The 21,367-nt window shown below is 41.2% G+C and overlaps 2 protein-coding genes across 2 annotated transcripts; one reads left to right on the top strand and one right to left on the bottom strand.

Annotated features, from left to right (window-relative positions):
• Positions 1–409: 409 nt before the first annotated feature.
• LOC144087013 (trace amine-associated receptor 13c-like) lies at positions 410–20,218 on the top strand. The gene is made up of 3 exons (XM_077617276.1): positions 410–589; positions 18,934–19,105; positions 19,187–20,218. The coding sequence occupies exons 1-3, from the start codon at positions 580–582 to the stop codon at positions 19,992–19,994; spliced, it is 990 nt and encodes a 329-aa protein (XP_077473402.1). The 5' UTR covers positions 410–579; the 3' UTR covers positions 19,995–20,218.
• Positions 11,712–12,837, bottom strand: LOC144086954 (trace amine-associated receptor 13c-like). The gene is made up of 2 exons (XM_077617156.1): positions 12,671–12,837; positions 11,712–12,597 (listed from the first exon to the last, which is right to left on the bottom strand). The coding sequence occupies exons 1-2, from the start codon at positions 12,835–12,837 to the stop codon at positions 11,781–11,783; spliced, it is 984 nt and encodes a 327-aa protein (XP_077473282.1). The 3' UTR covers positions 11,712–11,780.
• Positions 20,219–21,367: the final 1,149 nt, after the last annotated feature.

Below are 21,367 nucleotides of genomic sequence, written 5' to 3' on the forward strand. Positions count from 1 at the left end.
GCAGTCCATTCCCAGTTAACACTTTCTCTAAGTAACCTGTGCAGAGGAGCCAGCACTGTGCTTTGCATTGGAACAAATTTGCCATAATATTTAACAAGTCCCCAAAACGCTTGTAACTCTTTTACATTAGTTGGAGCTGGTGCTTCCTGTATGGCTTTGACCTTTTTTTTGCTGGGTGGATGCCATGCTGGTCCAAAACGTGTCCCAGATTTTCAATTTGTTCCTTGTCAAATTCACACTTTGAGCGTTTTACTCGCAGACCATTTTCTTGCAGACGTTTCAGCACATTTTCCAAGTTGCATTTGTGTTCCTCTTTGCAGCGCCCGGTGATAAGCAAATCATGCAAGTAGACGACTACTGGTAAATTTTTCATGATATTCTCCATAATGCGCTGGAAAATGGAGGGGGCAGAGCTGATACCAAAAGGAAGCCTATTGTAGACAAACAGTCCCTTGTGTGTGTTGATAGTGGTGTACTTTTTCGATTCATCATCTAACAACATCTGCTGATATGCTGCAGCGAGATCTATTTTGGAAAATATTTTACCTCCGCTGAGGGTCGCCAGCAGCTCTTCCAGACATGGCAGCGGGTACGTGTCTGTCTCGATGGCTTGGTTCACTGACACTTTGTAGTCTCCAGACAATCACATTGATTTATCTCTGTTTAGTACTGGCACTATTGGTGCTGCCCACTCACTGTGCTTCACTGGTGAAACTGTTTGCATTTTCCAGTCTCTTTAGCTCATTTTCCACCTTTTCTTTCATGGCAGCTTTCTTTCTTGCTGCTCCAGTGTCTATTTCCATGTGAAGAGACACCCCATCAATAGTGAATGTGGCCCTGTATAGCTCATCATTATCACTACTGACTGTCATGATGGCAAACTCTTCTTGTTCTGCCTCTACATTTGCAGTCAAATATTTGGTGTCTGCTCTGAAACTTCCTGCTCGGAGGTGCATGTTGGGACTTCTGTGTTTTTGTGTGACATGCCTTCCTCAGGTGTCCTATTTTCCCACAGTTGTGACACTTTGATTCTTTGAAATAACATTCATTGGCATTGTGATTTTTGCCCTTACATCGGTAGCATGCTTTAGTTTTGTCTGTCTTTACCTTGTGAATTGCTCCCATGCCGACAAGTTCACCATCAGCTCCTCTTAGCTGTCGTGTGTCTCGGTCAGTCTCCATATGAGTGCAATCTCAAAAGATTTTGCAAATGTGAATCCATCCTCAGAAAGCAATCTTCTATGGCACATTTCATTTTTGATTCCACTCACGAACCTGTCTCGCAGTGCCGCATCCAAATTAGCGCCAAACTCACAATTTGCTGCTTGTTGCTTTAGTTCTGCTACATACTTTGCCACAGTTTGATTCGTCTTTTGATTATATTCGTTAAAACGGAATCTTTCTGCGACCAATATTGGCTTTGGCTCAAAATGTTCCTTCAGAATCCTCACATTGTCGTCGAAAGATTTATCTTTGGGCTTGTCCAGTTCCTCAAAAGTCCGTATGTGGTAGCTCCCATTATGCTTAGTGTTGGGATTATTCTGGATAATATTATAGATGCATGCATTTTAATTACTTTTGTATAAGAGTGTCTTTAATTTGAGACTGGGGCAAACTCGAGGTCACCCTGCTGGCTCCAGCTTGTTGACGTAACACCTCACCGTATCCTCGGCTCCAAGGACTGTTTACTGGGAGATACACCTCGATGCAACCCAGACACCCAGATGCAAGTTCGCAATGAAGATCTGCGAAGGACTCATAAATTGCTTTGACTTGGACGCCGACAGTTTACCTTATAAAGAAATTATTATGCTTATACTGCAAATTCTTACGCAGGTGTTTTGGTTTCGATCTAATATGAGCAGTTGTTTTTTGACCTTAATGGTGTTATTCGGTTAGCTTATGCAATTGTTTTGAATCAGATTACATTAAATGTTTTGAGTATGCCGCGACTAAATGGAGAGAAGAGTATGCCGCTCTTCAGAATCCTCTTGAACGAAGGCGAGTTAGGAGTGATTCTCCTTGCAAGTTGTAACCAGTGTATGTCAAAGATGTCTTCCTGTTTGATTAAATTCTATTAATAATGAATCCATCACTTAGCAACACATCTACATACTTCTCTGGGTCGATGTCGTTAGCATCAAGGAACTGCTCCAACCGCTCAATATATGCAGTCCACGGCTCTTTTCAGGCTTATATTCATCAACCTTGCTGATTTGTGCCATTGTACTCACTAGTACTGACAGTGCCTTTTTTGTCTTTTTCCCTCTGCAATTTATGCTCGTCGCCAGTTGTACTGTATTGAAGAAGAGAGCCAGGATACAGTCATCCATTAACGTCTTTTACTTTGAACCAAGAGTGCAACAATGCAGACACCCAAGTATGCATGCGCCACCGTGCAACAGGTGGACTGAACGAACTTATCCCTAATAGGTTGGAATACACCACACTAGGTGTATTACCTAGACACTACAATGTCTTGTTTGTGTGTCTTGCTACTGCAACCAAGGAAATTTCCCGAATACGGGATGAAATAAAATTATAATCTAATCTATAATGTTATGTACTCAAATATATACTCTCAGCAGCCTATAACCCCTTTGACTTAACTTACACTGATCATGTATCTTGTTTGTATTATATTAGCGTTTGTTCGTTTTCGACCTCATATCTACAACGCCGCATGCTCATTTTCGGTTCTAGAGGGTTTTGGAAGACAGATACATACAAGACAAACTGAGACTCAGGGTCAGGTCTCACACCCATGTGGCTTTATTGCAAGAAATGACAACTTCTGATAACTGAAATACCATTTTTAAATTGTTTCCCAGCAGGCAGAAATGGTCATTTATTTGAATTTCCTCCTATGCCCTGCTGGCCCGGGCAATTGGACTGTCCCCCTAACTTGAGGGTCACGAGCAGTCGGCGCCCACCAATTTGCTGGCGGAGGCAGAGCCTGGGCTGCCTCATTGCCATCGGTAGACATCTGCTAGCCTAATGGTGGTGCCAGAGCAGAGGCTTTGCCCTCATGGCCGCGAGGCGCCGGGATCGGGTGTGCAGTTGTTGGTGGATGCACCTCCCTGCTTCTACCGCCGTGGTTCTCGCTGGCTCTTATGGGTGGAAGCTGTGGTCTGGTTGGTGACCTGACTGTCATCAATTATGGCATCATGGGTGGGTTCACGCCACAGTGGCCTTGGTAAAAAGGAAAATATGACTCCATGGTAGTCAACTGGTGGTAGTCCGAGTTGGGTGGCGGCCAGAGAGTAGACTGGTGTTGGTTACTAGAATGAGGCCAGGTAATTCCCACTGGGTTCATAGTTGTTTGGCTCATTCTGTCAGGATGTCCTGATGATGTTGCTTGAAAACAAAGGCCAGGCAGGGTGATGGTAACTCAAAAATGTATAATTAACATGACCCAAAAACAAAAATTAGGAAATAAAAAGGAAGCAAAGACAAGACGTGGAAGGGACATTGCAGTACTCACAACATCAGCTTGACAATGGTGGAACATGAAATGAACAGCGGGGACTTAAATCCACTGGCATGGCTTAACAGGACATGGGGAACAGGTGGGTGACGCACGAGGCAGCGGATAGGCTGAGATACATAAAACAATGAATGACTGAGGCAGACATGGGGGGGGAAAAACAAAACATGATAAAAACCGTAATTAAAGTACGGCTATGAAAGGATCAGGGAAAGTTTTCCCGAAAGCCATGAATGCTCTACACCACAGATAATTTTACCTTATGAACATGAGCTCACCTGACTTGGGCATGGGCTTGATTCCCGCTGGTGGTGGAATAATTGTCAGTGTGAATGGTCGCTCTCTCTCTCTGTGCCCGACGGCTGACTTGTGACCAGTCCACGGTGTAGTCTGCCTTTTGCCCAAAGTCAGCTGTGATAGGCTCCGGCAACCCATGCAAAACCTTATGAGGATGCACTGTACGAAAAATGAATAAATTAATAATTTTCCTTGTGTTCTTTGGTACTCCAGTTTCTTCCCATATTCCAGAGACATGCATAGTAGGTTGGTTGGACTATCTAAATTCCCCCTAGGTATGAGTGTGGGCGTGAATGGTTGTTTGTCTCCTCATCCCCTACAATTGGCTGGGTGTTCCCCGCCTCACGCCAGTCAGCTGGGATAGGTTTCAGCACCCCCCGCAACCCTAATGAGGATAAAGTGATTCAGAAAATGAATGAATGCTTTGCTTTGAAGAGGTGTGACCCGGCGGCTGAGTGGTTAGTGCGTCGGCTCTGGGGTCCAGGCTTCAAATACAGGTCCAGCTCCACCAGTGTGGAGTATGCATGTTCTCCCCGGGCCTGCATGAGTTGTCTCTGAGTACTCTGATTTTCCCCAACATTCCAAAGACATGAATGGTAGGCTGGTTGGACACGCTAAATTGGCCCTAGGTGTGAAGGTGAATGGTTGCCTGTCTCCTAGCAGCTCCCGTACCCCTTGTGAGGATAAAAGCTGTCTAGAAATGAGTATTCCTTGCTTTTACTACAATTGCTCTTTTCCTTTCATATTTCAAGAATGTTATTTCATTATTTAATTAATTAGCTGTTGAGACATTTTCATGCACCCAATTTCATAAATTCTTTCCAAAATGGAACAGGCAACATAATATACAAAGATTGAAAAGCTCTACATGAAATGCAACAAACTAATTTGTAACCATTGCTTTTATTGCAATTTTCAGTTAAATGAGTTACATTGACTAAAACCAGAAAAACAAAGTACAGTATAATATACCGATTATACAAAAATGGCAATGCATTGACTGATAGTGAAAACACAAAAATGGCAGCTCAGGTGACATGTGTGAAATATGAACTGTATTCTTATATTTAATCTTGCACTCTTATGAATTTAGTTACTAGAATAGAATTTTTACTGACACCTACAGGTCAAGGCCTGTCATCACTTTGTATATACACACCCCTTTTTCTGGTCCTGCCTCCGCCTAAACTTCTATTAAATACTATAACCGACCGATTGGACGGCGTATCTGGATGGGGAACCTCGAGGTGGACGCTTGGCTCTGTCCGAGCGCTGACCCCTTCTTAGGAAGGGTGGGGGCTAGCCAAGGGGGCTAGCCAAGAACAAAGGAAGAGGGCCGAGCGGCGACCATTTTTCGAGAGGCCTCCCTGTCCAGATAACCTCCTTCGGCCGGGAGCTTAAAACTACCACGTGTTTTGCTGCTTCCTCTGTATGAAGATGATTGTCGAGGCAATCCAGCTTTGACATTTTGGTGCCTGAAACCCGAGATTCTTCTCTGCTTTCCGGCCACGGCAGATCGACAGAAGGATGGATGGCTTGACGTCGGCTACTCCAGCCTTGAGAGAGGGCGATCTGGCCTGCTGGCCCGGGAACAGATTACGAATTATCCTTTCGTACAGAGGAGGCACCAAAAAATGGTAAGGCACTTTTTTAAAATTAATTTGTAGAATCCAACCCACCAAGTCCCAAAAAGAAAAGTTGCGTATACTCTTCTCTGTGTGTCGGAGATTCTTCTTTCTGTGTGTCGGAAAGACATTTTTCTGTGTGTCGGAATAATGTTTAATAGTATACAGCACGATAAAAGGCTGTGTGTCGGCCTATCTGCCTGGAAAGCAGACAAATGGGAGGTAGCGCCTCCCCGCGAAGGGACTTCGAGGGTTGTGTTAAAAATATAGAAGAAATATATTGTCATACAGTGCCAAGATAATGAAAGAGCTCGATATAAAGAAAAAAAAAAGAAATAGAATAAAACTATAAACGCATGCAAGTAATTTTCATATGAATAGATATATAGATATATATAAGTACGCTATGACGCGTTCATAAACGATATAAGTATGATTGCCGCGAAAAATAGGAGTTTAATCGGCGAAAAAGAATACTTAGACGGATAAAAATAAGTATTTAAGAGAGGGTGCATTGGTACAGGATGGTGGGGGGGGGTTGAAAAGCAGACCACATGTGAGAGGAAAAATGGCCGAGCCCACAGACAAAGAGAAAAAATGGCGGCGAGCCAACTGAAGTTAAAACTGCCTTTCTTCCACAGCCCACGTTTCCACTAACCCAGGAAGATATATATATATATATTAGGCCTGTTCAGAAACAGTGCCCCCCTTTGCTCAGCCCACTCTTCGTGCCAGGTTCCACTCGCAGGGGCCAGGAGCACGAGGGGGGGGATTGGGGGACTGGAATGCAAGAAATCTCAGGTTACATCTCACATTCCACACGATGAGCAAGGAGGAGCAGTGATGGAGACATGAGCAGAGAGAGTAATAGAAAGAAAAGAAGACAGTAAGAGACAGAAAATTGACAATATAACATATTGGTGACAAATTATGGGTCCTCTAATAAACACTGAAATTTATCATTAGGAAATGATTAAGAAATTGCTAAGTAGAAGGTTAGTTTCTCTAAATTTTAATTGTGGTAAGAGTGAGCTACAAAAAATGGCTCTTATATTAAATAAGCATAGTGCTTGGAGCAGAACAGCAATTCAACAAGTGCAATTTAGCTATTTTAGCAAAAAGAGAGGGATTTGCGATTTAGACTTAAGGATTAGGAATCATCCAAATTATTAATGATATCAAACATGAAGACAATGCAGAAATGGCATTGATCCAAATTATTAGGTAAATTGTAGCTGGCAAGTTTAGATAAAATAATTAATTTAGGATAGGCATAATTTCGCTGAGATGCAATAAACATCATGACTTGTCACCAGTGCACGGGTGGCAATTCATTGTTTTGCCCATCAACAGGTGGAATATGCTTTAGCGTGGTTCATATTAATGACTATTAGAATATTAATTGCATTAGAATCGAACAATTGATGCCAACCAAACAACATTGACCTATTTCCTTTTAGAATGACTTGCCATGACACAGCGAAAGGTGGTTAGCTGCCAAGAAGCCCCAGGACTGGGGATGGCGCTCTTCACCAGTGATAAAAAAAAATTGCAGACCACGGATGTCTGAAAATGAGTGAGCGTGAATGGTTGTTTGTCCTTTTTGTGTTTTTGATTGGCCGACCACCGAGATATGATCAATCGGTTAGGTATCAAGGTGGAAAATGATTTAGCAAATTGGAATCGATTTCAGAATTTGCCAATAAGCCGTTTCACGGATGGCAACGCCAAATTATGGAAAAATATTTCGTCCAAGGAAATTTTTAATGAAAAAGCAGCAGTACTCCAAATGTGAAATTTGAAGTGGAGAAACAAATCTGCTATGCGAAATTTAGGAGCACTGAGAAAAACAAAAAACAGACAGTGCTTGATACCAAATTCCAAAGTACTATTGATTTATTGTGATAATGGCATCCAAATTGTGTTAACAGAATAATTGACTGAATTGAAAAAAGGTTCCATATTTCGTTATGAAATCATTGCGCCTACATAACGAGGTCAACCGGACAACAAAATATGGACATCCTATTAAGTAGACCATACCAAACGCCATTATTCACTACACGATTGGAACTAGAGGATGAGGCTAATCTGGCTATCTGCATAAAAAGAAAAAAAAACTTTAAAGGAACACACTGAATTTGGGTTAGCAGGAGGAGACTGTGATTCCCAACAGAAAACAGACTGGACCAACGGCGGTCCCGGGAGCCTGGGTGCTCAACACACGTGTTCCTGACCAACCAACAAACATGAAGATAGCGGGATCCATTTTGTGCACTATAAGAAGGTTCTCTCAGTTGAAACGTTTATAGGAGACAGGTAAGATAAACTTTTTGACGTAATCAGACGAAATGGCAAGCACTCAAATATTGATTGGAAAGATTATTGCTCGGGGAGCGATGCTGTAAGCCATGAGGAACTTTTTATATTGGTTTTATTGTCTCCATAAAAAAAAAATGAAAGCGTTTCAATTGAGACTAAACCTTCTTATAGATAGTTAAAGTAAACAATTGAGATTAGATCTTCTTACAGATTTTTAAAGTAAACAATTGAGACAAATCTTCTTACAGATTTTTAAAGTAAACAATTAGAGAGAAAATAAACTACAATGGATAGAAATGTTACTAGATTTTAATTTTATGCCTGACTATTGAAAAATATTGATTAAGAAAGTTTTATAGGAGATGATTGACAAACTCCAAAGACAATGGGATGTTACATTTGATAAAAAGACTACTAGATTGGGATATTTTGAATTTCAAACAACTGAGTTTAATATGCAACGCGATACACATTCTTAAATGAATTGGGGCTTGATTAGTATGCATTTTATAAGTAATGAGTTTTAATTGCTTTAAAGGATACAATTATGCTAAAATATTAACCTTGACAAACAAGGGGTGATTACAATTTAGTGGGTTCAATTATATTCAGAATTATAAATGTGTGCATTTTGTTTCTGGATATTAATTGATGTGAATTTAACTGTTACAGAGAACGGGAAAGCTGTTTTCCTGGGGAGAAAGCACCCTGGTTTGCTTTTTGTGTTTTTCCTATTTTTAGTATGATTAGTTAATTTGTGTAATTAGAGGAAAGGGAAAAACAAATATGGTTCTTGATCTTAACAAGGAAGCAGTGATCATAATAGAATACCAGCTAGCATATTTGATTTTGACTGATAAGGCATTTAAATTTTCACAAACTATAGTGATGGAATAAGTAAGATTGTTGCGATTTTTGTTCATTGGGGTATTAAGCCGAACCAAATAGCCGTAAGCAAATGTTAAGCACGTGTTGAAGACAACGACAGAACACAGCAGCTAAAGCAGCAGCGCAAACACTTACTGCACAGCATACACAACAACAAAACTGAGCCGATCTCAAGAACAGTCAGCAGACGAACTGTACAAAGCTAAAGGCCTACCGTGCCTACCAAAAATTTATTCCAAAATTGAGCCATAAATGTCTCAAAAGGGAGGAAAAGATATGATGGACATCGAAATACCTACTTTTAAAATTTTTGAAGGAACTGTTTAATTTGTTATTTTATTGATCTGTAAAGAACATGGGATCTCCAGAATCAGCTGGAGTAACAATGGAGCTAATTTTGCAAACAGCATAGTGCAAAACATGGCAAAACACCTAAGTAGAGCGAACAAATGGTACGATAAAACCAAGGCTTGAGAAACCATGGGGGAGATAAATAAGCCATGGCCAGAACGCCTAACACTGGCCAAAACGTATATGAAGATAGTACCAACTAGCTCGGGATTAACACCTTTTTGAGATAGTTCATGGAAGACCATTTCAACTTCCTCTATGGGAAGAGTAACCATGACGAGAGACTAAGGAAGGAGAGAAACTTATCCAAAGAACATGTAAGCTGCCGTGATCTTTTTGTCTATCTTGCAGGAGGTGGTGAAGCCAGGTGACTGGATCCTGATCCGAGTCATAAAAGGAAGTCCTGGTTCTCTCCACGATGGGAAGACCCATTCGTGGCCCAACTCACCAACCTCCACAGCAGCAAAGATCACTGAAAAGTCAAAGTCGATTCACCAAGGTCGGTTCAAGATCGTTCGAGACAGGTGACTCTGAGTGGACTAAGTCGGACGGTGTCAAAACCCTTGTCCGTGAAGAAACTCATCTGACGTCTACTCACCAGCCACGAGCACCCCTCACTTAACCCTGACCTCCCATAGACTTTGCACCTCTGTACAGAAGCCACAGTGAAAGCTGTTGCCACCCACATCACAGTGACTGGACTGTCAGTGACTGCACTGTCAGTGACAACCTGGGCGTATCTGAACGCCCCGCCCACAGAGACTCGAGTTGGAAAACAAGTGCAGGAAACGTCCTGCCTCATCACTGGAAAGGCAGAGCCAAGCGGTCCGCTCTTGGATGGGGACCCAATCTACATCAACATCGGGGTTCCCCGCAGCGTACCAGATGAGTATAAGCTCGCTGACCAAATTGCACGTTCATCCCGAACAATACAGCAGCTGACGGGAGTTTAACCAAGGCCCTGGAGGGTCTTCGATCCCTCAACAGCAAGATGAAAGAACAATCTGGAGAACTACTATGAAGAAGACGTGTGGTATAAAATCATGGTGTTCCAGAAAAAACTGATTGTTGCGAATGAAAGTTGTTATGTGTGTAGCCGTATACCCATTTCCACAGATCCTGACATCCTGAATTCACTGGGTCGAGGCGTCACATTTAAATCTGCAGTCGTGCAGATGGTCTAAGATGCATTCCTTTTAAGACGAGTGAACATAACAGTGAGATATCAAAATCAGTGCAAAATCAGTGCAAAATCAGTGCAATTCAAACCACGTGATTCAATCTGGTGCGATGATGTTCCTGTTGACCAAAGGTTGTGGTCCACCCCCCCCCAGAAAATCATGTGTAAAGACATTGAGCTGTTACATGAGTGTTCATTAACCAAACTGTCAAGGCCCTACAGGGTATAGCAGATGATTTAAAAGCCCTTAGGGAGGTTGCAGGACCAATAGTCCTGGATCTGATAACAGCCAAAGATGGAGATGTGTGTGCCATGATGGGAGAACACTGCTGCACCTTCATCCCAGATGAAACCAGTACATTACTCGTGCCGTAGCTGAAATAAAGGCCCTAGTCAACACCATGGCCCAGGATCATTCAGCCGTAGGTGTATCATTGTGGTCGTGGTTAATAACCGGGTCATGATTCTCAATTCTGTTTAAAATTGCAACCTTGCGGTTTTTGCTACTGTTCTGTATTTTTTCTATGTGTGTAATCCCCTGTATGAAAGTTATGATTCAAAACACAATCCAGCACACGCTAGTAGGTTATAGTGACACAGTATCACCGCATGACAGACCATACTGGAGATTATCGCATTCTTTCGAAGTGTGACGAGTCCTCTATGCAAATGTGTTTGTCTTGATTTAAATATTGGGTTCGCTCATTAAGAGAGACGTAGAGGAATTTTTACCACTGATTACATCATTTCTCGCCTCTGCTTTTACATGTGATTTTGTTATTTTCCATACCCTGTTGAGTAACTGTCAATGATATTTGTATTCTAGAACCTGGAGGGGAGGGATACAAATTGATATGTTTAATGAAAATTCTTTCAAGTTACAACAGGGGGGAAATGTGAAATATGAACTGTATTCTTATATTTAATCTTGCACTCTTATGAATTTAGTTACTAGAATAGAATTTTTACTGACACCTACAGGTCAAGGCCTGTCATCACTTTGTATATACACACCCCTTTTTCTGGTCCCGCCTCCGCCTAAACTTCTATTAAATACTATAACCGACCGATTGGACGGCGTATCTGGATGGGGAACCTCGAGGTGGACGCTTGGCTCTGTCCGAGCGCTGACCCCTTCTTAGGAAGGGTGGGGGCTAGCCAAGGGGGCTAGCCAAGAACAAAGGAAGAGGGCCGAGCGGCGACCATTTTTCGAGAGGCCTCCCTGTCCAGATAACCTCCTTCGGCCGGGAGCTTAAAACTACCACGTGTTTTGCTGCTTCCTCTGTATGAAGATGATTGTCGAGGCAATCCAGCTTTGACAACATGTCAGCAGACAATGACTCTCTGGCTCAAGATAAAGGGGGCAATGACTATTTGTACTCAAAAAGTAATGCCAAACACGTGAAAACAATTGCTTTTTGAGGGGTGTCATGAGGAAGAGCAAGTACTTTAAAATGAAGAGGGTAAAACCTTCAAAAGAAAACAGATGCCATGACACCCTACAAAAGGAGAAACTTTACCATGGTGTGATAAAATAGCAGTATGTCCCATTTTGTCAGTTTTTTACTAATTAGTTGTTTTTTCATATTTTAACTATTTAACCCAGAGAGAAGAAAAAGCTGAAAGGCTATTACATGTTAATCATTATGTTAATCTGGCTCGAGTCCGGTTTCAGAATCTGCAGTGTCACGATTATTTTAATGGACCTTCTGAACCAAGGATATAAAATAGCATAAATCAGGGGGTTCAGACAGGAGTTGAAGTAGAATAAGCAGATGATAAAGGCTGCATATGATGCATTAAGCACAACATCCTGCCCTGTGATAACTATGCAGAAATATGGCATAATGCATGTAATAAACACTACCACCACCACACCAAGTGTCCTGGCTGCCTTCAGCTCAGAACTCTTGATGATTGCAATTCGCAATGTGGTGCTCCGCACATGGGAGCGCATGGCCCGCGACTGAGATGCAGCCGCTGCAAACACATTCATGTACAAAACCACAATGACAGCGATCGGCCCTATGAAGGAAATTAAGAGGTCTGTCATTCCTACAGTGTATGGGACAACAACCTCGCAATTGCCTACACATTTTTTGAACCTGGCTGGTTGCTTCAGCTGGTTGATAGCAAACAAACAGTTTAAGAAAAATGATTCAAACCAACATATAAAAACTGCGATATTTACCCTGCTTTTTGTCACTTTGATGGTATAACCTAAAGGGTCACAGATAGCCATGTAACGGTCAATTGATATGAGCACCATGCTTCCTATTGAGGCGGATGTAACAAAGTGATCCCCGATAAAATACACAATGCACATCAGGTCACCCAAGAACCAACAACCACCAAGGAGCGAAATCTGAAACAACATGAGGAAACCCACGAATGTGTCGGACGTGGCCAGAGAGAGCAATAGAAGATTAGTGGTGGTTTGCAACTGCCTAAAAACACAAAAAACAGTTGTTATCATAATATCCAAGTGATGAATCGTGAAATTACCATTTGAAGCATTACTTGAAGTGAGCGATGGAGATAATGACGAGCAGATTCAGAGTAACAGTGATGAGAGCGATGACCGTCAGCAGCATTGAAGTGGCAATTGGATGAGAATGTTGTGACTTTCTGCAAGAGGTGTTGCCAAGCTGTGGGAAGCAAAGCTCGTCTTCCAAGGCGGTCCGCATCTTTAGGAAGAGCAGGAGATGAGCTGCCACACCTTGACCTGCCTTTTTAATTGATCTTATCCAACTCAGTGGATAACATCACACAACACACTTTTTTCTCCTCCTATTTCATCATCTCCCTCCCTTTCACAATCCTTCCAATCTTTGAGGTCAAATTTTTCTTAGGAAACAACTGTAATCATGAAAACTTTTCATCTCTACATACAAAGTTTAAGGGAAAGTGTGGCAGCAAAATTAGAATTCCAGCAAAAGCCAATTGTTCTAAGCCAAAGAATTTGTTATGCTGACAGACCATCACAAATGGCGGGTTGGGTCGGTCTACTACTATGTTAGCAGAGCTGTAATAGAATGACCAAGACTCCCTGCCTTGTAAGCGTCATTATTAAAGTTGAAAACAAAGCAGAAAGTTGTCTTTCTCTCTTTGGTTGAAACAAAGACTAGGACCCACTGCGGCCCTTTGCAGAATCGGTTTGAGACCGCTGTCATAAATGCTTTATTTCAGTTATTGCTGCCACAGGGCCAGACAAGTTTGTAATTTTTTTGCCATTGCAAATAAAATAATTATTTATAAACTGCATTTTCTCTTTCCGCGGGTATATGTATATATATCAGCGGCGGTCCGTGAATTTTCTAGCGACGCCTTCAGCAAATCAATCCAACCCTCAAAAACTATTTTATGGCTATGAAACCTCTACTGCAGCTACAGCTTGCGACACATAAAAATCATCAATAATAACCTCATACAATTTAAATATTATTTAAGAATATAGCCATATTTTACTCACCAAAAATCCTTTTTACCTGTACACAATATCCATCCTCCTTTCTTTCCTCCTTCTTTTCTACCGCCATCGAAGCTAATGTTGAAAGTCCAGCCAATCCTGTCGTATTTCTGGCAAACGTTTTTATTCGATTTAGTGCTGAAAATGTTCGTTCCCGGTTGTGACAGGCTTGCTTGCTTTGGACCTTTCTTAATGATTTTGTGATGAATTTTGTAATGAATTTTTCCTTCAAAAGTCCGTCTTGAAAATGGCTTTGACAGTAAATCTGCAAACAAATCATTTTTTTCTCCTCTTTCAGCCATTGCGGGTTGACAAAACTGCTATTAAATCAACACAACAATATATTTCCTTGTGCAGCTCGCTCCAGATACAGTTTTGTAGTTCTGGCTAGTCCACTCTATCACTAGCCAATCCTAGTTGCTGAAAGCGATGACGTATCCCCACGCCTGCGAGAGGGCAATGACGTATCCCTACGCCTGCGACAAGGCCTTGGTGTCACCAGATCGAATTCTGATTGGTTAAAGCAACAGTCTTATCGACGCTTGTTTAATGCAGCAGAGCCTGCAGAACAGATTGTGAGGGCCTTGAGGCAGATTTATGACCCTGGCAACAAATAATGGCTGAAATGTGATTGGTTAAATGCTTCAATATGGAAACAGACATCTGGAAGCAGTGCAACCACGGGGAAAAGCAATGAAAGGAAGCTAACATACCATTCGGAATTATTTAATAAGTATTCATGGTCAAAATATAATTAACATCAGTCTGTGATTCAGATATTTCTTAGGCCAGCAGAGAAGGCCTTGAAGGCCCTTACGGCACACCACTGATATATATATATATATATATATATATATATATATATATATATATATATATATATATATATATATATATTTATATAAAAATATATATATAATTTCATTTTCTGAAACGCTTTATCCTCATTAGGGTTGTGGGGGGGTGCTGGAGCCAATCCCGGCTCGTATTTCCCAGGCGGTGGACACTCTGAATCGGTGGCCAGCCGATTGCAGGGCACAAGGAAACGGACAACCATGCACACTCACACCCATACCTAGGGGCAATTTAGAGTGTCCAATCAGCCTACCATCCATGTTTTTGGAATGTGGGAGGAAACTGGAGTACCCAGAGGAAACCCACGCAGGCCCGTATATATATATATATATATATATATATATATATATATATATATACATATATATATATATACATATATACATATACATCTACATATACATATACCTATACATATATATATATATATATATATATATATATATATATATATATATATATATATATATAGTATATATATACATATATATATATATATATATATATATATATATATATATATATATATATATTAAGCCTGCCTAAATTCGCTCATCCGGAAAATTTGTCGAAATAAAATTATTTAGACCTTAAGGCGTATGTGTTTTTTAAATGATCATAATTTAATACAAGAAAAGCATGATCATGTTTTTTTCTGCAGTAATTGTGACGAATGTTTAATCTCACACATCTCACATTTCAACTTTTATTGCTTTAATCAGTAGTAAATTGATGTGTTTGTCTTTGTGTTTGTTAATAGATATATGCAATCTCAGTGGTTGGAGAGGGATTAGGAAAACTTGTTATGATTATTCTGACATTCTTAGTGCAGTACTTGCATCATATTACCATTTTGTTTCACACCTTTAATTGCAACTACGTCCTTAGGGGACACAAAGCCAGAGGCGTGAAACCCATTATTTGGGATAGGGGTTATATTTGGGATAGTGTCCCATATGGGCGTAGTTGCAATTAAAGGTGTGAAACAAAATGGTAATATGATGCAAGTACTTCACTAAGAATGTCAGAGTAATCATAATAAATTTTCCTAATCCCTCTCCAACCACTGAGATTGCATTTCTCTATTAACAAACACAAAGACAAACATCAGTTTACTACTGATTAAAGCACTAAAAGTTGAAATGTGAGATGTGTGACATTAAACATTCGTCACAATTACTGCAGAAAAAAAACAAGATAATGCTTTTCTTGTATTTTAAATTATGATCATTTAAAAAAGACACGCCTTAAGGTCTAAATAAATTTTTTAGACAAATTTTCCGGATGAGCGTATTTAGGCAGGCTTTATATATATATATATATATATATATATATATATATATATATATGTATATATGTATATATGTATATGTATATATATATCATATGTATATGTCTATATATATATGTATATATATGTATGTATATATATATCAATGGCGGGCCGTCAGGGCCTTCAAGGCCTTCTCTGCTGGCCTAAGAAATATCTGAATCATATTATATTTTGTCCATCAATACTTATTATTCCAAATGGTCTGTTAGCTTCCTTTCATTGTTTTCATATTGAAGCATTTAACCAATCACATTTCAGCCATTATTTGTTGCCACATCAGATCTGCCCCAAAGCCTTCACAATCAGTTCTGCGGGCTCTGCTGCATTAAACTAGACTGTTGCTTTTAACCAATCAGATTTCGAGTTGGCAACCCCACAATGCTTTTTCATATGCATTAGCATTTTGCTGGCTGGGATACGTCATTGCTTTCACCAACTATGATTGGCTAGTAGGCGGGCCAAAGCCATAGTGAGGAAGCCACAGATCGCAAACTCCACCCACAATGGCCGAAAGAAGCAAAAACAAATGGATTCTGTTGCAGATTCGCTCACAAAGCTATTTTCCAGACGGACTTTTACAGAAAAAAATGGACATCATTAAGAAAGGGCGGTCAACTCCGAAGCTAGCAAGCCTGTTACAGCCGGGAAAATGGTGTGTGCGGCACTTTCAGTGCACTAACTTAGCTGCACAAGCAAATAGTATATTGTTGTGTTGATTTAAAGCCATTTTCAAAACGGACTATGCCGGAAATATGACAGGACAGGCTCGACTTTCATCATTAGCTTCGATGGCGATAGGAAAGAAGGAAGAAAGAAAGGAGGATGGATATTGTGTACAGTTAAAAAGAATTTTTGGTGAGTATAATATGGCTATATTCCTAAATAATATTTCAATTGTGGGCTCATATCTGAAAAGCTCCAGTGTTTGTATTTAAGCTCCAGTGTTTGTATTTAATCACTAAATGCTGCTAGGATGTGGATTTCACCCCAGTTTAATTTTTGCCGTTTCGCCATTGACGTTCATCGCTGTCTTTTCCCGAGGAAATCACCCCCCTGGCCTGGTTGTAATGTCTCAAAAGCTCCAGTATTTGTATTCAGTCAATAAATGGTGCTAGGAAGTGGAGTTTACCTAATTTTAGTGCATTTTTTGTCATTTCACGTATGGACGTATCGACGTTCATCGCTGTCTTTTTACCGGGGAAATGATACTCCGGGCCCGGTTCTGATGTCTAAAAAGCTCCGGTATTTGTATTTAATCAATAAATGCTGTTTTCAGCTGGATTTTACCCCATTTTTGGGCAATGTTTGCCCGTACGCCATTGACGTTCTTTTCCCGGGAAAATCGCCCCCCTGGCCTGGTTTTAATGTGTGAAAAGCTCCAGTATTTGTATTTAATCATGAAATGCTGCTAGGAAGTGGATTTTACCCCATTTTTGTGCATTGATTTATTGATTATTTTTTATGTGTCGCAGCTCTAGCTGCAGTAGCAGGTTTTATAGCCATAAAATAGTTTTTGAGGGTTGGATTGATACGTTGAAGGCGCTACTAGAAAATGCACCGACCGCCACTGATATATATGTATATATAATTTGGGTAAGGAAAAAGTACAGCAACTGCTTCCATATGACCATCGAATAAGAACGACAAAGCTTTTCTTCACACATTCCGTGTTGTCTTTTTACCATGACTGAGACCGCCAACATTCCTTAATGGAAGTGGAAAAATCGATTTTTTTGAAAAACAGCTGAATTGGTGGCCAGCCAATCGCAGGGCACAAGGAGACGGACAACCATTCACACTCACACGCATACCTAGGGGCCATTTACAGTGTTCAACCAGCCTACATGCACATTTTGGGATGTGGGAGGAAACCGGAGTACCCAGAGCAATGTTCCCTCTAAGCTGCGCGCGTGCGCAATTGCGCACTACTCTCGTCTTCTCTGCGCACAGCAAATCATATGGAGCGCACAAAATAAAATCCCATTTTAATTTTTTTTAGCTGTGAGGCCGACACGCGAACCACTCATCCGCTGGGCTACCCGTTCATAGATATTAATCATTACATTTTATTATTACTAAATCATTTATGTGTAGTAGACATAAGCAGGTGTGATACTGGTGTGTGCCCATAGCGAGCAATGATGATGTTGCTCACACCGGTACTCAGTGTGCTCAGGGAGGTTGTCTTTCTGCCCAGACAAACAAAAAATTAGAGGGAACATTGACCCAGAGTAAACCCATGCACACCTGAGGAAAAAAGGCTTGCTCCCCACAGTGGGGACCCACCTGTGATCGAACACACAATGACAGAACTGTGAGGCCGACGCGTAAACCACTCGTCCGCCGGGCAGCCCATATTGTGTGTAATGTTCCATAATCTGAGCAAGATGATGATGGTATTAAATGGGCGGCCCGGTGGAGCAAGTGGTTAGCGCGTCGACCTCACAGCTGTGGGGTTCTGGGTCCAAGTCCAGGAGGGTCCACCTGTGTGGAGTTTGCATGATCTCCCCGGGCCTGCGTGGGTTTCCTCCGGGTATTCCGGTTTCCTCCCACATTCCAAAAACTTGCATGGTAGGCTGATTGGACACTCTAAATTGCCCCTAGGTATGAGTGTGAGTGTTAAATGTTGTCCGCCTCCTTGTGCCCTGCCATCATCTGGCCACCAATTCAGGGTGTCCCTGCCTCTGGCCCGGAGTCAGCTGGGATAGGCTCCAGCACGCCCTGCGAACCTAATCAGGATGAAGCGGTTCAGAAAATGAGATGAGATGTTATTATTTGCAGTTCCAGAATGGACACTTAAGGAACCCATTATTACAATTTTGGTACGATCCACCTTTCGCCTGATGTCTGCTAGAATGGCATTCAGTAGTAGCAGCATTTCTGTTTTTGAATGAAAATCAAAAAAAGTTCTTGCTTTGACACTGCATGCTTGTCAAATTGCATGATGTGAATGAATGTAATCATGAAAAAAGTGTGAACAAAAGGTGAGGTAAAGAGGGCGGGCCTTTTATCCATCAATCATCACTACATTAAACGCCACCATATGAGTTATGTGTCATAAACATGAAGTTATAAAACCGGGAGGTAGACAAGAGTTTCATCTATTTTTTGCTTCCTTCAATTTAGCGATGGAAAGTGGTGAATTGTCAGAAGTCTGCTACCCCCAAGATAACACTTCGTGCAGGGCACCCAAACAGCCACCTGGCCAGGCAATGGTGATCTATTTCCTCCTGTCCTCTATCTCACTCATCACCACTGCTCTCAACCTATTTGTTATCTTCACCATTTCCTATTTCAGGCAAGCAAAAAAAATGTGTCGCATGTGATCTTTGTTTGCTGTAAATGTCATCCTCACGTTGTTGCTGTGCTCTCCCTGCAGACAGCTTCACACTCCAACCAACCTCTTGCTGCTGTCTCTGTCTGTCTCTGACCTCCTGGTAGGTGTCTTCCTCATGCCCGTGGAGATCATTTACATTGAGGTGTGCTGGCTCCTGGGTGACGTGGCATGCACACTGTACTATGTAGCTGACTACATCATCACGTCTGCTTCAGTGGCTAACATGGTACTCATCTCTGTGGACCGCTACATGGCCATCTGTAAGCCGCTCTCCTACTTGTACTACATCACCAATAAGACGGTGCACGTTGTCGTGAGCCTCTCCTGGCTCTGCTCCATGGCCTACCGGCTGTTGCTACTGCACGACCACCTGAGAAAGCCAGGAAGGTCCAACTCCTGCATTGGAGAATGTGTAGTTGTCATCAGCAAAATGGCAGGCATAGTAGACTTAGTGTTCACTTTTGTTTTGCCCATTCTTGTTATCCTCGTGCTCTACGTGAATGTTTTTGTCGCAGCCATGACCCAGGTGCGCAGAATGCACTCCCACGTGGATGCCATCCAGTCCCTGCGCATGGTAAAGAAGAGAGAGTTGAAAGCTGCCAGAACGCTAGGTATTGTGGTGGCGGTCTTCCTGATTTGTTTCTGTCCATATTACTCGCCCACCGTAGCAGGCAAGGAAACTTTAGTGGATGCCGCCACGGCTGCCTTTGAGATCTGGCTCACCCACTTTAACTCCTGTCTAAACCCAATCATTTATGCACTCTTCTATCCATGGTTCCGAAAGTGCATCAAACTTATCGTCACGCTTCAGATATTCAAACCTGGCTCCAGGGATGCCAAAATCATCTAGAATGTACAAATTGTGTTCCTAAATATATTTTAGCATGAATAATATAATTTTTGTCAAAACATCTGTGCATACTATAGATGACACTAACCCGAAATGTGTCCTATATGCCCTAAATTTTGACAAAGGCTAACATATTTTTCAACTATTTATGGAATTTACTATTTACTAATTTAGTTTTACTTTTTTATGCTAATTAGAATCTTATTTTAATTGTATCTGACAGATCTGTGCTACTATGTATTTCATGTTTGTCATTGTTCATGTTTGGAACTTTCAATTCCAAATGTTGTTCCTCTTGGTTTCAAATTATGTCTCCTTATGTTTACTGTACAGGCAATGTGAGAGTTTGCTTGCGTACCTAATGGAGTGGCTGGTGTAATGTGTAATTCATCATTTATTATTTTTCAAATTGTGTTATGATATTTCTCTTATTAATTAATCCAATAAATACTTAAATGGAAACATGTTAGGTGTTTTCTTGTCTGCTTGTTCGATTTATACATTCAGTTGCTGATTTGGAAACAGTCTTTAAAAATACACAAAAAACAGACAAGTTAAGAAAAATATATAGAACAAGCAGAAGAGCCTGGCGTTGGGAGAAGTGCTCGTTCGCATGTGTGTGGGGTCAAAGTTGGTGCATAAGACGCCAATCAATACTGTTCAAATTTCCCAACGTGAGCATAGCTTGGCCACGTGCGGTTTTACCGTGCGCAGGCCGTATGTTTTAATGGGAAGCACAGCACCTTTTCACTGCACATTAACATTAGTACTTCTGCGCACCCAGTGTTGTAAGGCTGCAGGCAATCGGTTAGGGTGATTCAGGGATGTGGGTTTTCGAAGAAGTTGAGATCCAACCAAGGTTGTTGTTGCTTGTGTGTTTTTCTTTGTATGCATGGTATGCCAAGGAATAGTTTGAGCGTGGGGTAAAAGACAGCAAGTTTTGCACCAATTCGTCTTTCCGCTTCACTGCACGCTGACCTTATTTTTTCTGAAAACAGTTTTCGGGAAATACCGGTTTGAAGTGTTATTGATTGTCGAATTGTGGCTCCGTAAAAAAACAACAACTGTGAAACATGGCATGGACCTTCTGAATGGCCAGATTCTAAACCCTGCCAATTTTTGTTGAAATCCAGCAGACGGTTTAATCGCAATCGGAGCGTGGTTTTTATATTTTATCGTTTTTCTCTGATGTTAAGGTTTTTTTTGTTTATCGATTTGACACGCATGACATTCACAGATGTTCAAAGCATAACTGTGTAAATTTTCAGATAAATGTCCCTCAACTAGAATCACTATTGGTGTAGTGCTTAATACGTCGACTGCATGACATTTGATTTGATCCACTTATTGAAAGATTATATTATAATTATAAT

The sequence above is a fragment of the Stigmatopora argus genome, chromosome 13, assembly GCF_051989625.1.
Source record: "Stigmatopora argus isolate UIUO_Sarg chromosome 13, RoL_Sarg_1.0, whole genome shotgun sequence".
NCBI classification, from domain to species: Eukaryota; Metazoa; Chordata; class Actinopteri; order Syngnathiformes; family Syngnathidae; genus Stigmatopora; species Stigmatopora argus.